Below are 16,344 nucleotides of genomic sequence, written 5' to 3'. Positions count from 1 at the left end.
TCCGTGTGCAACACAGAGCAGGGAGCCGTCATGGCAACGCCGATGGCTTGTCACGTGTGCACTGTCTGGCGTCCCAAGCTGCCCAACCCCTTGGCGTTGAGCAGGGGGGAGGGATATGTGACAGACCCAGACCAATGGGGTACAGGAGTCTGGTAGAGGGCAAATATACTGGTCACTGGATGAGTAGTTTTCTGTTCCCTGAGTGACCAGAGCAGGGGCTGCACTAGAGTAATCAGGAACCTGCTAGAACCAGTTAAGTCAGGCAGGCTAATTAGGACACCTGGAGCCAATTAAGAAGAAGCTGCTAGAATCAATTAAGGCAGGCTAATCAGGGAACCTGGGTTTTTAAAAGGAGCTCACTTCAGTTTCTGATGTGAGTGTGAGGAGCTGGGAGCAAGAGGTGTAAGGAGCTGAGAGGGTGTGCTGCTGGAGGACTGAGGAGCACAAGTGTTATCAGACACCAGGAGGAAGGTCCTGTGGTGAGACTAAGGAAGGTGTTTGGAGGAGGCCATGAGGAAGTAGCCCAGGGAGTTGTAGCTGTCATGCAGCTGTTACAGGAGGCACTATAGACAGCTGCAGTCCACAGGGCCCTGGGCTGGAACCCGGAGTAGAGGGTGGGCCCGGGTTCCCCCCAAACCTCCCAATTGACCTGGACTGTGGGTTCTTCCAGAGGGGAAGGGCTCTGGGCTGTTCCCCAACCCACATAGTGAATCTCTGAGGCAAGAAAATCCGCCAGTAAGCGCAGGATCCACCAAGATAGAGGAGGAACTTTGTCACAGTGTACTAAGAATTATGGCAGAGGAGCTCTCAATAATAATCAGATAGACATTAGCAGGATTGCAGGGCTTGAGGAAGTGTAAGAAACTCTCCCATTTCTGGTCACTGATCATCAGCTATATCATAAAATTTAGACACCTGCCTACACCCCAAACACCAGTGAATAGCCTGCTTGTGTTTCAGAGTGTCAGCTGGAGCATTGCAGACAGCAGCATATTATGCTTTCTTCTGCGCACTCTGTCATTATCACAAACAGAAAAGACGTGGACTCCCCGTTTGCTCTTGGACTGAGTGAAGTACACCCGGCAGGGATGTACAAATGTTCTTTTGTCAGCCTGGACCAGTTCTTCAGATACACTAAATTATAGCTGCCTTCCATAGTCTTCAAGAAGAAAATATGTTGCTCTTTTCTAGGACATATGCCAGCCAGGGACTGTGATTATACAAGACAACAATCTTCACCTTCTCACAACTTTTGGAATAAGACCTGATTTACACCTATGTAATCATGCATAAGGCACTACATCTGCACTTCAGAACTATGATGATTACTGTATTTCGTATTCTTTTTCTTCTTTGTTACTCCTCCTAAATAATAATACTAAACTGCTTGTATTTTACAGTTATCACAAGGTGGCATTGATTCTGGGTGTAGTCTTTGAACACAAACACAATACCACTATAGCTTTTGTTTCAAATGCTCTTTGTAAATCAAATCCAGGCCTGAACCATTAGAGGGGTCAGTTACACACTATATAAGATTTATGTGCCTCCAGAGGGTTTGAGGTGAATGAGTAGATGAACACTGGGTTAGGAGATAAAACCTGAACACTCCTACCATCTGAGGCAAAGTGAATGCGTGAAGCCATTATTCTCTAACAAGCTGCATTCGATAGATTAGGAATTTAAAAGCAGAGTTCCACAGGTTAATTTTCTCTACAGAGTTACAGGGCCTAATTCTCTTCTCCCTTACACCAGTTTTACAGTGACTTCAGTGGAGTTAATCCTGATTTACACGAATGTAAACGAGAGCCAGATCCACTGGGGCAGATCCTCAGCTAGTATAAATCAGCACAGGATCACTGAAGTCAATGGAGCTATGCTCAATTAGCACCAGCCAAGGATCTGACCCAGTGTCTTGAACATCATGGCTAAATCCCCACTCTGCTTTGGGAGGTAAGGTCCCATTCACCTCTACTTCAGAGTGACATCCTGATCCAATGGTTTCCATGCTCTTAAAACTGGACTTAAAAAAAAAAAACTTTTGAAAACATAGTACATGGGGGGGGGGGGGGAGGAGAGGAATGGAAATATAAAAATAATTGACAAACCTTTTTGCTGTTGAACCAATCGTGATTTGATGGTGTTCAGACTGTTCTCAGTAGCAGTCCAAGCAATCCGCCATAGGATATATGGAAACCGATTTTACCTCTACTTTCTTTTCTTATTTCTTCTGGCTGTAGCTGTTATTATTGCTGAAGGCAGGAGCTACTACACTTCAACACCAAGGGCTACCTAGGAAATTTTCTAGGCACCAGAGGCCTCATCTAAGTAGCATACATATGTACACTGAATTTTAAATAGATACACTCAGTTGTATGATTGTTTCCTTCTTCCCTGAGACATTAACAGTAATATATTGTTGTTTGAGTTCCTCAACAATAAAAGCTGTATTTGATCAGCTTTGTCTTCAACCTGTAGTTGCAACCCCAAGCCACATTTTAGGACAGGGTGGGCTGCATTTGGCAGTTCTGCCACTGACTTCAATAGAACACTTGCTTCCTGTCTTCTACTTCCCTGAACTAAACACTATATCTCCTTATTAAAAAAAAAAAATCTGGCTCGGCAACATTTACTGATTCAAATAAAGTCTGGGTTCTCAACCTGGGGGGGTCACAATGCCCTGGGTTTTTCACAGAAGTCCAGGGGATGGGGATGACCCTCCATTTGTTGATGGCTGAGTAAGAGGGGATGTCCTGAAATATTTTTCTGTAGTGAATGGGGGGCACAGTATGGAGAAGGCTGAGAACAGGACTGGCTGAAAACTCCAAAAATAATTTTACCAAAAAAAAAAGTGGAAATGTTTAACTTGTTTTTGATTGAAGTGTTTAACGCTGAAACATTATATTTTTTCTGTGAATTTTTTTTTTGCAATTTCTAACTAAAACCTTATCCAAATCACTAGACAATATTTTATTTACAGAAAAGCAAAAAAAGTTAACCATTTTGATATTTTCAATGATTTTTCTTAAACTATTGAAAAAAGGCACAACACTTCAAATCAGCAATTTTTCACAGAAAATTATCTTGGGGAAAAAAGGCCATTTTTCAATAAAACAAACCAAAAAGTTTCAACCAGCTCTAGTTGAGAACCGCTGATCTAAAGCTTTCAGCGGTCTCATGCTCTCACATAAATTATCATCTGCAATCCCTCTGAAAGGCTCAGCCAGGTAAGAAATAGATTATGCAGTAATTGTAAACTGAAAGGAAAACACTTTATATATGTTGATCAAAAGGACAGGTCAGATCTAATTAATGACTGATCCTGGAGAAGAAAGCTATTGCTGCTGCAGAGATGCCCAACTGACTTTTCAATGCCTTTTTTAGATCAGTCACTCAACTTTATCAGCAACATTTATAGTGCTGCTGAGAAGGGCAGTGATTAACCATTCATTCACAGAGATCAGGCACTACAGCAGCTGTTCAAGTTCTGCAGATAATTGTCAGTAATTGGTATTCTAGCATTTGCATTACCACATATTAGTGAAAATTAATTCAAATATGCCACAGTGCAACATGATACAGGAAAAAACGAAACATCAAATACAAATTTCTGTGACAATGCAGCTGTCCTAAGAGCTTAAGACATTACTGTAAATTAGTAGGTTGGCAGCAATAAAAATTCTCTGGAGAGAGCCATTTGGAATGTAGTTCACAGGAGAAAGGTCAAAGGGAAAACAGACTTGGCTAAGAGTGCCGACTTCTGTAGGCTGCACAGAGTACAGTTTTAGCTAAACTCTTCAGCTTATCAGATACACAGGAAGAGGATTCTCATCTTCAATGGACTGAAAATGGCTGCTATGCTGGTACAGTGGACCATATGTCTCAGCAAATTTTCACTACAGTGCAAAGATCTTGTGTAAAAGCTGAAATTTCAGACATGGTTACTAGTTCTGGGTGCTCAACTTGAGACACGTTGGGGACAATTTTCAGAAGTACTGAGTACCCAAAACTCCAATTGAAGCCAGTGGAAGTTGCAGGAGCTCCGCAAACCCAAAATGTCTCGGGTTGGACATCCAAAAAAATTAGGCACACTGGCTTTTTTGAAACTTTGGGCCTTTACATATAAAATCCTCACTCTATTGACAGCCAGGGTGAATACAACTTCTTTCAAACCTGCTTACAACGAAAAAGCTTACAACAGTTCTACAATGAAAACTTCCTTAATACAGTTTCCTATTCTCCTAAGATCTTTCTATAGGAAAGAATGTTTTCCATTACAGAAAATGAATTGTTATTTGGCAGTTTTAAATGGCTGACATTCTAGGTACTTATACGGAGATGCAGGGCTCCTTGGAACCATCCTACTGTCAGGTGCTTGAACCCTTCATGAAGATAAACTCCAAAGGCCTACTAGCAGGTGGGCCTTGCTACCTCTAACCAAAATATAAAGGCATTGAATTATCAAGCTTGACATAAGGAACTGGGGCCTGGGACAGAGAGGTCCTGCAGGAAAAACAATTCCTAGGAACAGCCAGTCTTAGGGGAAAAGCTTATGCTGTGGTACATCTATCTGGCTGTTTATATCTGAGTTACTAATAAAGCCAAAGCAGAGGAAGGACTATATAAGGTGTCTGAATATTCTATTCAGAGTTGTGTGGAAATTATATGTACGTACTTATCTATCTATGGTACTTATATAGCCCCCATCACCGCAGTATCTGAGGACCTCATAGTCTTGAATGTACTTAACCACACAACACCCCTGTGAGGTAGGGAAGTACTACTATCCCAATTTTACAGGTGGGGAACTGAAGTACAGAAAAACTAACCCACAGTTACACAAGAAGACTGTGGTGGAACTATGAATTGAATCCAACCCTCCTAAGTTTTAGGCTGGTGCCTTAATCACTAGACCAGGGGTAGGCAACCTATGGCACGTGTGCCAAAGGCGGCACACGAGCTGATTTTCAGTGGCACTCACACTGCCCGGATCCTGGCCACCGGTCCGGGGGGCTCTGCATTTTAATTTAATTTTAAATGAAGCTTCTTAAACATTTTAAAAACCTTATTTACTTTACATGCAACAATAGTTTAGTTATATATTATAGACTTATACAAAGAGACCTTCTAAAAACGTTAAAATATATTACTGGCACACGAAACCTTAAATTAGAGTGAATAAATGAAGACTCGGCACACCACTCCTAAGGTTGCCAACCCCTGCACTAGACCAACCTTTCTCTCCTTATAGTTACAATTGTGTTAACTCACATGTTGCATGAGAATGGACTTCACTGTGTTACCCTTTGTGATATTATAAAACAAGACACTAGTGTGCACCATTACAACACCCTAAGCAACATATCATATGTTAATTTACCATCAGTTATTACTGAAAGTAGGCAAGACTCTCATTGATCTTAATGGAATAGGGGTCAGGCCTTTGATGTAGATTGAATAAGCTGCTCATCATATTAAATAATGTGCCAGTTAAACATGAATAAAAAGAAGAAGAGTTCAATAACACTTATATAATTGCCACCAGACAGCTCAAGCATATGTGTGTTCACGTGTATGTGTGTTCTTCCATTTGGGGGCGTTATTTGTCTTGAATTTCCTTGCCAAATTATGTGTCATCCCTAATTATTTCTACTCGACCTATCAGTGTGATAGGTAAGCAAAGTGGATACAACAAATTCTTCTCTGGATGTGCACCAGTAACTCTTGCTAAGGAAAACCTACACCCCTAATTTGGACCCAGCAGTCACAAAAACTGGCTGTTAACGTTCAATCACAAATTAAAGCAGTGCCTGTGGTTAGGAGTTTAAAATGCTAACCATTTTAGGAGCCTGTTCCTGCAGTCAGTCCATATGTGAAATTCCCATTGAGCTGTTCACTTGAATAGCAGTGAAGTTCACACTCCCATTGGTGCTCCTGCAGACCCACTTTGTAAGGATTTGTCTATGCTGCAGCTAACTTAAGTTACAACCTGAGTCCCATCCACACACAAAAATCCTTACTTCAAGCATGCTGGTGCATTTCACTCCAGCTGGCTAGCCCCACCAGGGGATACAGGCTACAGCTCAAGAGAGCACAACCTATCAGCTGCTAACACAATCATTCCGGGCTGCTCCAGCAGTGGCTCTCAACCTTTCCAAATTAGTGTACCCCTTTCAGGAGTCTGATTTGTCTGCGTACCCCCAAGTTTCACCTCACTTAAAAACTACTTGCTTACAAAATCAGACATAAAAATACAAGTGTCACAGCCACACTATTACTGAAAAATTGCTTACTTTCTCATTTTACCATATAATTATAAAAGTAATCAACTGGAATATAAATATTGTACTTACATTTCAGTGTGTGGTATATAGAGGAGTATAAACAAGTCATTGTCTGTATGAAATTTTAGTTTTTACCGACTTGACTAGTACTTTTTATGTAGCCTGTTCTAAAATTAGGCAAATAGCTAGGTGAGTTGATGTATCCCCTGGAAGACCTCTGCGTACCCCCAGGAGTACACATACCCCTGGTTGAGAACTACTGTGCTAGAGTGTTATTTCACACTGGATATGTCTACACTGCATAGTTAACTTGGGTGATTGGCACCAGGGTTAGTCTAGCCTAGGTGTGAGTGTTCCCACAGCAAAGCCCTACCCACATTACTGTGTCCTCACCATTTCTGCACTTGCCTGTGTGCATCTGGGGTGGGGAGAGGCATATCCCATGGTTCTTTGTGCCAGATTCCTCCAGGAATCTTGTATCAATTGCAAGAGAACTTGTTCTTCCTTCAGGAGGAATTTTGGGAAGGACATTAGAGGACTAACAGCACTCAAGTAATTTCATCTGTGTCCTCACTGCAAAGTGGATAGTTTCCAGTTCACATTAAAGTGGAGTCTGGGATCTACCCACACCTCCAGCTGGATAAACTAGCCCAGGCTTAAAGCAACTTCAAGCCCAGGGTTAACTGAGCAGTACAGACATACCTAATGTGGCTGCTCTCATTCATCATGCTTATTTCTGAAGCTTATTTCTTCACAATAAAAAGAGCTAGTGAGGTCATTTCCTAAAAGGGACAACATCAACCTAAATATCATACCCCTATTTGAAAATATTTTACCTACTAGAATTACAAGTAACTTGTATGATGACCATAAATGAAAGCAATTAGAGGAACAAAGTTTCTCTATTTCAGCCTTTTACTATGTGCATTTAGCAGAACTTTGTGCATAATTAGAATTAATTATTTGTATTATGGCAGTGCCAAGACCCCACTGTGCTAAGTGCTGTACAAACACAGAACAAAAAGATAGTCGCCAGCCCAAAAGAGATTACAATCTAAGTATAATCAGTCTCAGCATTTCTCTTGTGAAATAAAGAGCAGCAACCTTTACCAACCAGAATGTAGTAGGTTTCTGGGCCACTGTATTAAGAAAGACCAAATTCTTCACATGAACAAATGAAATAAATATTTAGAAAAGAAATTTAGGAAGAGGGGGGGGAAAGTATTTTCAGTAAGTATGATGGTTTTGTGCTACAGATCCAAGATTTATAGTTCGGTTCTCAAAGTCTTAAGAAGAGATACTGTAATTACCTCTCTATCAGAGTATATTCCAACTTTGGTTATACCCACTGAAGATTGTGGGGCTAGACCACAGAGGATGATAACAGGATATATATTTTTAATCCATTTTATCTCTACATTTTACTGACCTAAAAATAAAAATCCAAAACCCTGTTTTGCAACCATCTAGTGCATTATTGACAATGGCTTATTTTTAGTGAACTTAAGGAGCCAGGAAGGAAAGGAAGAGGTACATCTTTTGATGTCTGTGGCTCCAAAAGCAAAGAGAAGGAGGCTTCTTAGAGAATAATTTAAATCTAATCAATCTGATCTAACTGGTATAGCATCATTGCAATTAGGGTTTAGATATGCAAAGTAAAAAAAAATAAAAAAATCAATGAAGAAATGCATATAACTGGCCAACAGGACTAATTGCTTGAGTGGCAGGAGGGGCTATGCACTCATGGGCCCTGACCCTCCACTGCCTGGCACTGTGTAGTTATTTGCATCTGTGATACTACTGCTACCAAATAGATTGGTTGTGCTTTACACCCACTTAGCACAGGTGCAAATGACTATACACAATACAAGGCAATAGTGAATCAAGATCAAGTTATTTCAATTTAGAGTAGTATGGGCACCTTCTATTAATTCAAGTACATGTACTTGATTCACACTGTCCAGCTACAAGTCACTGAAACACTCAAAAAAAAAAAAGAGAAATACTTTACGAACTGTAAGAATCAAAATAAGAGTATTCTAGACTAAAAGTTAACTCCTTAAAATAAGTAAAGTCCCCTTAAAAATAAATCGGGCTAGATTTTTACCACCAGGCAAATAAAAATCAGTGCTTTTTAGGTTGGAAACATTCTGTTATCAAAGCTGAACTGTGAGAGGGAAAAGGTCTGAAATGTGATAACTAAGGAAAGTGTGACTAGCAATGGATCAAGACAGGGTTACCAGATCCAGACCATATATTCAAAAAGACACACCCACACACACATCCCATCGCTTCTGAAAGGGTCCCTGCATTTTGCAATGCCATCACACAAACAAATTTGAAATTCAGTTAATCCTGACTCTGTGTAACCTCAGACAGTTCCTGACTGTGAAAACGCGTAGCTGGTTCCATTCAGCAGAGTTAACTTTTCCTGGGCAAATTGTCTAGTCCATTTAGTGAAAAAGAGATGCATGTGGCTACTCAAAGTTTTCTGTCATCCTCCAGATAAATACTCAAAATAAAAAGTCATTGACCCGTTCACCAAGCAGTTATGATAGTAATGCTTTGTAACTCTTCAGCAAGCAACCTTTGTGTCACTTTTCTAAATAGCATCTAAGGTCTTGTCTACACTACAGAGTTACACCAACAATCAAAAACTGGCATAATTACATCACTTATTCATGTTCACAGAACGCTTCTTCTGTCGGTGGAGCGCGTCCACAGTTGGTGCTCTAGCATCGACAGTGAGAGTAGTGCATTGTTAGTAGCTATCCCACTGTGCAAATCACTACCTTCTGCAGCTAGGAGCTGTGGGAGGGCAGAGTGGATCGCAGTGCATCACGGGTGTGGGCTCAATGTCCCATGATGCAGTATTTTCTGTCTCATCATTCCATGGGCTTCGGACTACGTTTCATGTCACTTTTCAGCAACCCGTTCACTGTGCGCCCACCATCTCTGCCTGAAAGGATGGATCCTGCACTGTTCTCTACTGTTGTGGTCACTGTTAGGAACACAAAGCGGCTGATCGTACAGTATGATGATCAGGTAGGGTAGGGTAGGGATAGGGTCCAGCATGACCTAGACAAATTGGAGGATTGCCCAATAGAAATCTGATGAGGTTCAACAAGAACAAGTGCAGAATCGCATGCACTGCTACAGGCTGGGGACCGACTAGCTAAGCTGCAGTTCTGCAGAAAAAGGACCTGGGGATTACTGTGGAAGAGAAGTTGGATATGAGTCAACAGTGTGTCCTTGTCACCAACGAGGCTAACAGCATATTGGGCTGCATTAGTAGGAGCATTGCGAGCAGATCGAGGGAAGTGATTATTCCCCTCTATTTGGCACTGGTGAGGCCACATCTGGAGTATTGCATCCAGTTTTGGGCCTCCCACTATAGAAAGGATGTTGACAAATTGGGGAGAGTACAGCAGAGGGCAATGAAAATTCTTAGGGGGCTGGGGTACATGACTTATGAGGACAGGCTGAGGGAACTGGGCTTATTTAGTCTGTAGAAAAGTAGAGTGAGGGGGGATTTGATAGCAGCCTTCAACTACCTGAAGGGGGGTTCCAAAGAGGATGGAGCTCGGCTGTTCTCAGTGGTGACAGATTGGGGGAGGTTTAGGCTGGATATTAAGAAACACTATTTTACTAGGAGGGTGGTGAAGCACTGGAATGGGTTACCTCAGGAGGTAGTAGAATCTCCATCCTTAGAGGTTTTTAAGGCCCGGCTTGACAAATCCCTGGCTGGGATGATTTAGTTGCGGTTGGTCCTGCTTTGAGCAGGGGGTTGGACTAAATGACCTCCTGAGGTCACTTCCAACCCTAATCTTCTATGATTCTATGATATCATGGGCTCCCAATCTGAACAGGAATCCAAGGTGCCTGACCTACTGTGTGCCATGGAAAGAAACAAAACCAGATTACTTTTGGCATTCACGGAGCAGCTGCACACAATGGACCGTCGCTTTTGGGGCCAGGAAACAAGCACTGAGTGGTGGGATCGGATCGTTACACAGGTCTGGGATGACATGAAGTGGCTGCAGAACTTTCAGATGCAGAAAGGTACCTTCCTGAAACTGTGTGTGGAGCTCGCCCCAGCACTGCAGCACAAGGACACCAAAATCAGAGCTGCCCTCTCAGTGGAGAAGTACGTGGCAATCACTGTGTGGAAGCTGGTGACTCCAGACTGCTACTCGTCAGTCACAAATCAGTTTGGAATTGGGAAGTTGACTGTTGGGATTGCGTTAATGTAAGTATGCAGGACCATTAATTGCACCTACTACAAAGAACTCTTGGAAATGTGCATGAAATAGTGGATGGCTTTGCAGCAATGGGATTCCCTAAATGCGGTGGAGTGATAGATGGCACACATATCCCAATTTTGGCCCCAGACCATCTTGCAACGGAGTACATCAATAGAAAGGAGTACTTCTCTATGTTATTGCAGGCACTTGTGGATTGCCGTGGTCGTTTCACTGATATCAATGTGAGGTGGTCAGGGAAGGTGCATGACGCAGGCATCTTCAGGACCACTGGCCTGTACAGAAAGCTGCAAACAGGGAATTTCTTTTCAGAACAGAAGATTCCAGTGGGGGATGTTGAAATGCCCATAGTGATCCTGGGAGATCCAGCGTACCCCTTATTCCTATGGCTTATGAAACCTTACATGGGAAACCTGGACAGCAGCAAGGAGCACTTCGACAATAGGCTGAGCAGGTGCAGCATGACCATTGAACGAGTATTTGGCAGTTGAAAGGCATGCTGGCGCTGCCTTTATGGCAGGTTAGACCTAAGTGAGGAAAATATTTCTATGGTCATAGCAGCCTGCTGTGTGCTGCATAATATTTGTGAGGCTAACGGCGAAAAGTTTCCCCCGGAGTGGAGTGTGGAGGCAGATCACTGGCAGCTGATTTTGAGCAGCCAGACACCAAGGCTATTAGAGCGGCACAATAGGGGGCTATTTGAATCAGGGAGGCTTTAAGGCACCATTTTGACAATGAGCTCCAGTAATGTGTCTTCCTATAAAGCCTTCTGCTATGCTTTGTTAACTTGCTGCCTTGCATGAAAATTCTGATGATTGCTTCCTGCAATTTGTAGTCTGCAAATCTACCAATTGCCACTGTGTATTAATTCCTGTAGCAACCACTGTGTGTAGGAGACAAATAAAGATTGATTATCTTTCAGAGAGTATTTTTTTATTAAATACCAATTAACAACACACAGAAAATGCTTGCTGGAAAAGGAGATAACAGTGAAGGGCACTCTCCTGATGGAGTCTCTCATAGCTGTGTGTAACTCCAGCTAGCATTTTGGAAGCTGTCCGAAGGGGTGGAGTGAACAGGGTACTGGGACAGGATGGGAAGCTGCAAGGAATGTGTGGGACAAGTTTGGGGAGGGCATGTCAAGCAGTTCTGGATGGGCTGTGGGGGTGAGAACTCACGTATTCTGCCTGCAGCGCGATTAGGGCCTTCAACATCTCTGTTTTCTCCTCCATCACTTTCATCATCTGCTCCTGGCCCACTAAAATTTGCTTCTGGCTCTCCTTCCTCTCCTGCCTATCTATTTTAAAATTTTCATTAACTGTCTCTCTCATACCCTGTGTTCTTCTTTTGCATCATCAGAGGATTGGAGCACCTTCTGAAACATGTCCTCCTTGTTCCACCTCGGTCACTTCCTTATGTGGCAGAAGAGCTCCACCGGTGTGTAGGGGGTTTCCCTGAAGGCAGCATCTGCAGAAGCACAAGAAACAATACATAGAAGCATGACTGTTACTGCACTCACAGCATCGAATGATAATAGTAAAATACACCTCTTTCTCACTGTCCTTTGGCAAGCACACAGCTCAGCAAACGCCCTACATATGGTGAGTTCGGCCGGGGGTGGAGGAGGGCCTCAAGATGGGGAAAAGGGTCTTGGTGTTTTTTTAATAGGATCACTGCAAGCGACTAGGGACAAAATTGTAAATTCTGCCACCATTTTCCATGGGCAAGGGTCCTTGAAGCCAAAATCTCAAGCCTGAGGATAAGCAAGGATGCAAGGGTGCATCTCTTGCATGCATGCGGCTTCAGACCGGGTCGCTATGCTGTTTGCCTTTGTGCCACTCTGGGCCCTGCACAAGTGATTGCCAATTGGTGCAGGAAAGTTTCCTGCAACAGGGACAGGAACAAAGCAGCTCTGCCAAGGAACCTTCGGCAGAGGATTGGTGAGTACCTCCAGGAAAGTTTCCTACAGCAGCGGTTCTCAAAAATGCATCGTCACCCCCTTCTGACAACAAAAATTACTACACGATCCCAGGAGGGGGGACCGAAGGCCGAGCCTGCCCGAGCCCCGCCACCCCGGTTGGGGGGCCCAAAGCTGAAGCCCAATGACTTCTGCCCTGGGCAGGGGGCATGTAACCTTAGCCCTAGGCGGTGGAGCTTGGGCTTCAGCCCAGGGCAGTGGGGTTGTGCTTCAGACTTGCTGAGGCCCAGGGTCAACACCAGCCTTGGTGACCCCATTAAAATGGGGTCATGACCCACTTGGGGTCCCAACCCACAGTTTGAGATCCACTGTCCTAGAGAGATCTCTGGAGCATTCCCATTGTGTTGTGCATTAACACATTGTTCCGCCCCACTGCGTAGCTGCACAGGGGAATGTGAAGCACAGGCAAACACAGCTAGTCTTGTACATTTCTATCCCTTAACCCACTTCTAGCATAAAACAAAGGACGGCTCTACCTCATATAATCAAGCAGCATCAACTCAAAAAGATAACTTACCAGAGCTCCCCTCTCCTGCATCATGCACACCAGAAACAGACTGTTGGGACTGGCTCGAACCCTCCAGGGTCAAGAAGACGTCCTGGCTCGTCTCAGTACTGGACGACCCTGTCACCTGTCCCATCTTGTCCTCCAACTCCACTTCCTCATCCACCACTTTGTCCTTGGAGTTGAGACTGTTGTCCACTGTCTCCAGCCCTCCTGAAGTATCCCTGGGGTTCTTGACAGTGGAGGTGGGGTTGCCACCAACTCCATCCAGCTCTTTATAGAAGCAGCAGGTCTTTGATGTAGCACCAGAGCTACGGTTTGGCTCCCTTGAGTCTCCTTTATCTTCGCACGGCACTGATGCATGTCCCGTCTGTAGCCCTTATCCAACATGCCACAAGAAATCCGACCATCGGTATTGTTCCTACAGCTGGAGCAGAGCTGGGATTGCATAGCCTCCTCTCCCCACAGAGCGAGCAGCTCCAACAACTCAGGTGAGCTCCAAGTGGGAGAGCGTTTGCTGCGTGGACCCGCCATGGTCAGCTGGGAAGATGTGATATGAGCTCTCCACGCCGAGCAAACAGAAAGTGGAATTTCAAAAATTTCTTGCCTTTTAAAAGGGATGGGGCGGATGCCTGTGACCTGGGTGCAGTGCAGCGGAGTTCAAACTGCTGACCAGAACGGTCAGGATAGGCATTGTGGGACACCTCCTGGGGGTCATTTACAGCAACATAATCAAGTGCCTTGTCTACACTAACACTTTGTCTATCTAACTTTGCCGCAAAAAGCTCTATACCTCTCATCGAGGTGGTTTTATTTTATCCGCAAAGGAACAGACTTTTGTCAACGGAGAAAGCATTGTAGTGTGTCCACCTCCACTGTTTTGTCGATGAAAGCTGACTTTTGTGAACAAAACTCTCTAGTGCAGACAAGGCCTAATTCTGCTCTCACACCAGTGTAAAGCCTTGTCCTGACATAAAATTTGCAGCAGTTTAAACCTGGGTGTAGACAAGGATTAAATCAGAAGTACCTCCACTGAGGCTATTGAAGTTATATAATACAGTAAGACTGGCATAAGTGAGATCAGAATGGGAATCTTTTCATTGGATTCCATTGAGCCAGGATTTGCCCCAAATTATTCAAGTTTCTCTACTTTCTTATGAAGCAGATTGAAGGAATTCACCTACATGGACATTTTAGAAAACAGCCTCCTGGACATCACAAGACAGCTGATTGGGAAGTGCGGGGAGGGAGGGACAGGGAGGCGCTGATTGGCGGAGATGCCCGTGGGCGGGAGGCACTGGGAGCCGGGGGGTGGTGGGGAAGGGGAGATGCGGGCTACAGACGTATTACTATGGCTCTTTGGCAATGTACATTGGTAAATTCTGGTTCCTTCTCAGGCTCAGGTTGGCCACCCCTGTGCTAGACTAAGGCACAAGTGAAGTTCCCGTAACTGCTGTCCCTTCCCTTTATTGACCAATGCCGGCATTAAGATTTCTCCAATCATGATCAAAGTTTCAATGCAAGCACATTCAATTCCGCTCCAGACTCCAGGAAATAAAACAATTTTATAGGTGCATAAGGAATTCCTCTGCCTAAAACAAACCATCAAAAACAAAGGAGAGCACTGATTACACAGCTTCTGAACCTCGAGACCATGGAGACCCTAGAGGGCAGCACCCTTTCTAAGAGCCCCAGATTTTCTACACTCACTGCTTAACTCAGGTTTCATAGTGTACACGGGGAGGGATCATCGTTATGAAAGACAATTCTTGTTACCAAAGCTCATATGCATCATGCGTACGTTTGCGTAGACTTTGTGTGGTGCAGATGTGTTGTTTGTGTGATTTTGTGTTCGTATGTACGATTTACGCGTTCTCGGTATGCGAGCGCCAGTGTATTGTTTTGTGTAGCGTGTGTATTTGTGTGTTGTGCAGATCTGTCGGAGTGTGTGTGTGTGTGACGTGTGTGTTCATACTGTGTGCAGTGGGGAAGCTATTACACACCCGAACCTGCAGCGCAGTGACCTGCTCGTAGATCTGCAGACTGCAGCAAGCCCTTGCACAAGTCCCATATGCAACAACACGGCATAAGACCAAACAAAGGCACCCAGCCGGGAGATGGCATTAAAAGCAAACCACGAAATCGCTGCTCCGGGGAGAACTGTGGCTTCTCCCATCCTTTCCCCCAACAAAAGGGGAGATGATTGTACCCCGAATCAATGCCCTCATTGGCTGCCGGGGGGTGTAGAAGGGGGTTGTCTAAGCCTGAACAGGATTCCCGCTGCTGCTGTGTGTCATTAAATTTGCAACCGCTATACATTAGCTTGACAGCTAGCGTCAAGCAGCAGAATATTAAAAACAAACCAACCCCCCATCGGCCAAGAGAAGGAGGACAAGGCAGCTGCTGCGCGATGGGCGGGGAGGCGTTAGGTAACATGGGGAGGTTCCCCCTCATCCGCCAGACCTGGCCCCCCAGGCTACTGGGCATCCTCCCTCCTCCGCCCCCGTCCCTCCTCCCTTACCAGCCGCGGAATGGATCCTGGACTTCCTCTGCAGAGACATCCTCAGCGCCTTGCCCAGGCCAGCCCTGCTCGGCATGCTGCCGCCGGGCGCGCACAGGGGCGCGGGCGCAGCGCGGGGGGACACGCGCCGCCGGTCGGGGGCGAAGCCCGCAGGCCCCGGCGAAGGCAGCGGCCGGGGCAACACGCGCGCCGCGCTGCTGCTGCTCCCGCCACCTCTGGCCTCGCAGCACGGGAGGGGAGCTCGGGCGGGGGAGCTGAGCTGGAGGCGCGAGCCCGCAGCAGGGCGCAGGGCGAGAGATGCCTTTGCGTGGGGGCGGTTACTGCCAGGGGTTGCTGCCTAGTGGCAGCGGGTGGCAGGGGCTGGCCGTGCTCTGGTCAGGGCTGGAGCCCCCAGTGACAGGCATTTGGCAACGTGGGCCTGATCCTGCCCCCATGGACTTCAGTGGGGACAAGACCAGGCCAGCAACATGGGGGAAAGGCTCTTGTCCACACATAGTGTGGCTGGGCACTGTGGTGAAAGCAGCCCCCGGGGGATCCTGGCCTAGAGAGAGGCCTGCTCCTGGCAGTGAGATAAAACTATCAAGTGCCTGGGTGAACCTCCCACCTTGGCTGGGCATGATTCACTCTGCTAATGCAACAAAGGCATTTGCCTTTTTTTAAAAATAATTATTTTTCGAAATATAAGCGCTGCATTATCACAAGCAACATCACACTGTTCACCAAGGTCAGGCGCCCAAGGCAACAGGAGCTTTGTGGAAAAATCGAAGGCAGGATATGGAGCCAATTCTTTACAA

The 16,344-nt window shown here is 45.2% G+C and overlaps 1 protein-coding gene across 2 annotated transcripts in view; it reads right to left on the bottom strand.

Moving 5' to 3' along the window:
• Nucleotides 1-15,780, bottom strand: part of ATP8A2 (ATPase phospholipid transporting 8A2) — a 631,188-nt gene extending 615,408 nt beyond the window's left edge. Inside the window, exon 1 of one of the 2 annotated variants that reach the window (XM_005286691.4) lies at nucleotides 15,551-15,780. In XM_005286691.4, coding sequence (XP_005286748.2) covers nucleotides 15,551-15,626 — 76 coding nt within the window. In that variant the 5' untranslated portion in view covers nucleotides 15,627-15,780. The remainder of the gene's footprint in view (nucleotides 1-15,550) is intronic. The other variant, XM_065581436.1, reaches the window with a different exon arrangement.
• Between the last annotated feature and the right edge of the window lie 564 nt (nucleotides 15,781-16,344).

The sequence above is a fragment of the Chrysemys picta genome, chromosome 1, assembly GCF_011386835.1.
Source record: "Chrysemys picta bellii isolate R12L10 chromosome 1, ASM1138683v2, whole genome shotgun sequence".
Taxonomy (NCBI): Eukaryota; Metazoa; Chordata; order Testudines; family Emydidae; genus Chrysemys; species Chrysemys picta.
The sequence above is the reverse complement of the archived record's forward strand: the minus strand, read 5'-3'. Positions and strand labels throughout refer to the sequence as shown.